We start from the raw sequence: 6,000 nt of genomic DNA, 5'->3' as shown, positions 1-6,000 counted from the left end.
TCACACAGGATTAAAACGTATTGTATTAAGCAGGGAAGTTCACCGCTTGACTATTATCATCATAGAGATTGTTCGTGGAATATAGGGATATTGTAATACCGCTACTGTTTTATTAACATACATTGGAATATCACATTATTTCAGCTGGCTAGAGGAGAGCAATGATAAAATCCAAGCAGAGTCCCTGATAAATCAAGAGTGTTTAACTATAGTTGTTTTTCTCCCAGCTCTGAAATACTCTGGCAGCACCAACCAGTGACTATATGGCTATTATGGACAGAATGGAGCTTGGTAAGGAACCGGGCTAATTAGCAAACCAACGCTCCTGAAATGATACTTACATAGAATTAAAATATATATATTTTTTTAAACGAGATCTTATCCTCGTGTGTGGAGGCACGTCTGGGGTGGAAGTCGCGAGGACTCGTGTCCCTTTTATATTCATATTTGGGGGTGGGGTTTTGTACAACACTGGCATGCTGCGCGCTAGCTGAACATTCAAAGGGTGTTTTATATACGCGGCCTTCAGCTCGGCATCAGTCTGCTGCTCTTCCTCGCTGGGGTGACCTTCAGAGAGAGTGGGTCCCCCAGCATTCCTCTCCGCCAGGCAAGTTGGCAGTCTATTGGGGAAGAAGAGACACTGTGCCTATTCTGTCAGTGCACACAGCCAGCAGTAGCCGCCTTCCAATTTAATGATGCTCTATGCGCAGTGCATCCTGGATTACGTAGTTTTGAAAAGCGCGCCTTTTCTGAAATGGCTTGACATTTTCGGATACAACAAAACTACATCTCCCAAGCGCCTCGGCTGGTCCTCTGTGCTGGAGCTGTCAGGGCTGCTCCTTATCACCTGGTTTCTGGAAGACAGCCGAGCTGTCCCGGGGATGCTGGCACTGGAGAGGATGATGAGAGGGAGATACGCAGGCTGGCCCTGGCTGTAGCTAAACGGGCTTCACTGGCCTGCGGGTGTTGCTGGACTCTGCACGCACTGTCAGCCCTGCCTGGTTGGGAGGGGTGGTTGGGTGCAGGGGCAGAGCAGAAGGAGGGTCTGATCAGCTGGAATACAGGCTGCCAGAGCAGAGAAGCGCCAAGGGATGCGCTCCCCAGGAGCGAATGGAGGATTCTGCTACGTGCGTAACAGGTGGTAAATGACGTCCCGGGGCATCTCGTCACGGACCCGGCACCCGTCTCTGTAGTCTGTTCTGCACCTGAGAGGCCTGGACTGTGGCTCAGCTGTCCCTTTGCAGCGCCAGACGAGAAGCGAGTGCAGGATGAGTGCGGGTAAGTACAGCACAGTCCCTGCGTGGAGAAAGCGCACAGCGCCTAACGCCATCCTCCCTGGACAGAGAATGTAAGAGCTGCGTCCCCAATACGCTGTCCGTGTGCCATGCAGCAAAGTTGCAGTACATGTTGGTTGGCGCTGTAGTGAGGAGGGTGTGGAGCAGCCCGCTGAGTGGTGCCGTGCGTGGTCCCCCGGGTCAGCCTCCCGCCTGCCTGCCGGTGCATCTTACCTTGGCACCATGTGTGTGCAAGCCGTGTTGCCCCCGTGGAGCCATGCCAGGAGCGGTGCACGCAGTGCGCGCGACGCCTTGCAGCAGGTGCGCCTGGTCATGTGCACGGCTTATCATGTACCTTATTTCTGCTAGCGCTCAGTAGAGCGCAGCCGTCACGGAGCGCTTTGTATGCAAATCACGGGTCTGTAAATTGTCAGTCGTGACTGGCCCTTTCTGGGCGACTAGGAGCTTTTTTTCCCCCCAAAAAATAAATATTTATTGCATGTTTCAAATTTTAAAACACATTGGATCACCAATGATTTTCTGTTAGCACAGAATATTAATTGCCCATAAGCTGTACTTACTTACTGCATTAATATCAGATATATGTTGGGGTGGGATGGGGAGGTGATTGAATGAACGCAGTCATAAGCGGTGCTTTTTTGGATGGTTGGTCCGAGGGGTGGGGTATATTTTCCCTTGGCAGTGGTTGGGTTTGCTGATAATCATTGTTGAAATGTAATTGTTTACTGGATGCTGTGGTGGATGTCGGTGAGTGGTAGGGGTGATCAGTGGGGTGGGGGTCTTTGCTAAAGACTGTGGTAGTTGGCCATGGTGATTGCTGGAAGGGGATCCCTGCAAGAGCCTGCGTTGGGTGCTTTTTCTTCTGTGTAGTTTTTGAGGTAGGTAAGTCTCTACTAGAGACTTGTGTAGGGTGGGAAGGCGATGGTAGTTGTTCCAGTGTGAGTTGAGCTGACGTACAGCCACGGAAGAGGCCTCTGGGTTAACCCATAACCCTCAAACAGCCAGGACTATTCGCTGCAGTCAGGGCGGCGGGGCTAAGCAGAGCACGGAATGCAATGCCAACCCCTGCCCCCTCTGCCCTTTCAGGAATGCAAGTTGTTGTTTGTTGCTGTGTTTACAAAAAGAAGGAACTGACTCCCATCCTGACAGCAGGCCTTGGAAACTTCCTTGCTCCGGGAACGTGGTGCGCTGCTGCGGCCAGGGCCGGCAGTGGGAGGGCTGGAATTCTGCATCGAGGCGTCGCCGAGCCTCCCCCATCGAGCTGCAAACACTGTAATCGGCGTTTAGCATGTAAAGAACTGACATGCAGTAGGTCTGGCGCCTTTTTCTTTATCTCTGAATAGTTCCTCTCATGCAAGTGAATGTCATATTGACAGGTAACACCGAGAGTCTGGAAGGATTGCAGACACGGGTTTTCTCCGTCAATGCACCACTGGTACTGCGGCTGAGGTATTTAAAAACGGTTGCTTCCGTCTGCTTTTGGAGAACTGATAGTCTATCTTGTCATCTTTTACCCCCCTATATAAAAGAGGTGCACAGCAGAGCTTGCTGATAAAGACGGGTTTACTGAACTGGGTAGAGAGAGAGGCGTTTGGTGGTGGTGCGTCAGGGTGTGATGGGACGTTCCTGCGCCATCCAATCAGATGTCGGCTTTACCGGAAGTGAGTTGAGCCAATGCCATTTCGAGTATTTTAAACTGCACCACAACTACATTCTGTCAGGCAAAGGAGAGGCATTCTTACAACAGAATATGTAAAACATAGAGTGCGTTACACCATTCCTGCACGGTTTGCACATTTTACAGCCAGCTCACTTTCTACATCAAGGTCGCACCTTAATAAATATTCACTTAAAAAACCATAGGTTTCACACATGTTATAGTTAGCTGGACATTTCACTCGTAAAAAACCATTGAAATTCCCCCGTTATAGTTAGTTAGTTAGTTCAGATAACTATAACTCACGCGCCCGCAATCCACTGCTGATGACGGCACATATTACATCACTCATGACATGGTCAGTGGCATCACTCATGACATCACTGATGACATCATCCTTGTGATAGAGTGGCGGTCTCGCGAGTTATAGTTATCTGAACTAACTAACTAACTAACTATAACGGGGGAATTTCAATGGTTTTTTACGAGTGAAATGTCCAGCTAACTATAACATGTGTGAAACCTATGGTTTTTTAAGTGAATTTGCAAGGTTTTTTAAATGCTAATTCCTAACTATAACGTGTGTGAAACCTATGGTTTTTTAAGTGAATTTGTAATGTGTTTTAAATGCTAAGTTATGTATGTTTTATTATATTTTTTTATATATTTTTTTTACAATAAGCTACCTATGTATATAGTTATAGATTGACTGTATCCTTTAATATGGAATGGCTCGTTTAAAATGTATTTTTTTTTAAAGGTTTTTCACCTTGCGCGCACCCCGCGATTTTTTGAAAAAAAAATTAAATGTTTTTTTCACCCTTCGGGGTCCTTCAGGGACCCCCTGACAAAGGCTAGGGAGTCAGGAACTCTCTACCCTGCCCCCTTTTCACGTTCTCCACCTTTCTTTTTTACTGTCACACACAAAATGGCGGCCGACACTTCCTGATTTCGACCGATTCGAATGTTGACTGACATGTAACCACCAATCAGAATTACGCTCGCGCACGTTATGGTGTGCGCACCATGCGTGCACGGTGCACGCACGGTGCGAGCAAATAGATATTTATGTGCTTTTAAATGCAATTTTCTCAGGAACTACTGAACAGATTGACACCATTTATGCAAAAGGCACATGCCTGACCTGAGGACTACCTCTTTGCCAAATTTCAAGTAATTCTGTTCAGCCGTTCGGGCTGTACCTTCGACTAAAGGTCCTATGGAAAAATGCATGGGGAAAACGCGTTTTGGGACCCCCCTTTTTTCTCAGCCCCCGCTTGACGAATCACCCCGAGACTTTCAGGGTAGGAGCTGAGCGGAGCGCCCCATTAGTTTTGAAAATTTCGCGAGGATTCATCAACCGGCGCCAAAGTTATTCAAAATAGAATTTTCAGATTTCCTATGGAAACACGGTCCTAACTATAACTATCTACTGGCGACCGCCAGTAGATAATAACTAGTCCGTTATTCCGTTTACTGAAGTCTGTCACTGGATAATAGATTATCTTCTCTGGAGCTTGCTGCCCACTGTGTTGAGGCACCTCGAGTAACTTCCCACGCTTGCACTCCACCTGCGTGGCTTCAGAAACACCTTGACCGCTAAGGCAAATTAATCTCATGGGGATCAAGTGATTGTCCAGAATCATATAATATGGCCAAGCGCAGAAGATGTTCGAGTTCAGCCAAGTTCTCCTGCATTCACAATGTGCAACAGACCAACTAAAGATGCTGTTTCGAGCCTCTGTGGCCTCGTCTGCGAGTGTAACTGGGAAATCCTTTGAAGGACCCACAAAAAACACAGCACATTCACAAGCCTCTCCAGAAATGTAACGTAATTAACTTCTATTCATCACTTTTGCATTTGCCTTTCCTGCTGCAAAAGTAGAAAACAGATTTAAAAACAAAATAAAATGAATTAACATAGTGAAAAAGAAACACAAAATTCCAGATACTAAATATACAACATGCTTCATAAAGTGTTATCCAATGGTAAAGTGTTAGCAACTGAAATAGGGCAGATCAAAATGTGACTGTGACCCTTAAGTTCAACATTGCCTTAAATGCACACCTTTTTGTGTGGTGGAAAACTTACCCGATAATAAGACAAATAAGGTCTGTAGTATGTGAACGCAGGTTATAATGTTCCCTATTTACAAAGATACATTTTCACGTATATATTTACTCACACGAAAATTAACTCCTCCACCTAAGTATAAATCTACAATTTTTTTCTATTCATCATTTCCGAGTGTAGATTGACACCTAAATATAAACTTACAAGTCTCCACCCCGGGAACCAGGGAGTAGAGACACCTTGGATGAAATTTACAAATGTAAAGTTACTACTAGTAACTTCATGTTTACTGAAATCTCCCTATGGTAAAGTATAGGGAAAATATTATTTGAAAATATCATAGGACGTAAGATGGTAAATGATGAAACTGTTCCATGACATTGGATACAATAAAAATCACAACAATATAATCCTGAAAGTAATATAACCCTGTAAGTATTATAATCCTGTAAGTAATATATCCTGTAAGTAATATAATCCTGTACAGGATTTAGAGAACTGAAACCGCAACAGGGGTACAATACGGCAAAACACTAACACCTTCACTAACCCCCTCCTGCAAACACAACTTCTTGCACACCTGATGGAACCAAAGGTCTCAAGTAGAACACTCCAGGGTAAACGACCCTGCAACAAACACAGCCTCTTGCACACCTGACTGGTACAAAGACTTAGGTAAAACACTCAAGGGTACACATCCCCACAATGCACACAACTTTTTGCAAACCTGATGGGACAAAAGGTCTCAGGCAAAGCACCCCAGGGTAGATTACTGTTAGACCTGGCACCATGGAGTGAGTCTCCCTTCCACTTTTTGTCGCTGTGCCGCATGTGTTTTTATGGTGTTGGCCGCTCAGAGCACTGTGCCACTGCCAACCAGTGCCACAGTGCAAGTGCTCCCTATGTAAAATGTATATGTTGGTTGGATTCCATGATTGGCTTATTCGGTTTACTGTCAGACCCCAGTAAAGTGC

The 6,000-nt window shown here is 45.8% G+C and overlaps 1 protein-coding gene across 4 annotated transcripts in view; it reads left to right on the top strand.

The window, feature by feature from the left end:
- The first annotated feature begins 856 nt into the window (after positions 1 to 856).
- The window catches only part of ABLIM2 (actin binding LIM protein family member 2), a 918,768-nt gene continuing 913,624 nt past the window's right edge, over positions 857 to 6,000 (top strand). For 3 of the 4 annotated variants that reach the window (XM_085642477.1, XM_085642474.1, XM_085642469.1), the window contains exon 1: positions 857 to 1,278. In XM_085642477.1, the coding sequence (XP_085498603.1) occupies positions 1,269 to 1,278 (10 nt within the window). In that variant the 5' untranslated portion in view covers positions 857 to 1,268. The remainder of the gene's footprint in view (positions 1,279 to 6,000) is intronic. The other variant, XM_085642471.1, reaches the window with a different exon arrangement.

Source organism: Triturus cristatus, chromosome 2_2 (genome assembly GCF_964204655.1).
Source record: "Triturus cristatus chromosome 2_2, aTriCri1.1, whole genome shotgun sequence".
NCBI lineage: Eukaryota > Metazoa > Chordata > Amphibia > Caudata > Salamandridae > Triturus > Triturus cristatus.
Note: the sequence above shows the minus strand (reverse complement) of the source record. Positions and strands in the feature narration are given on the sequence as shown.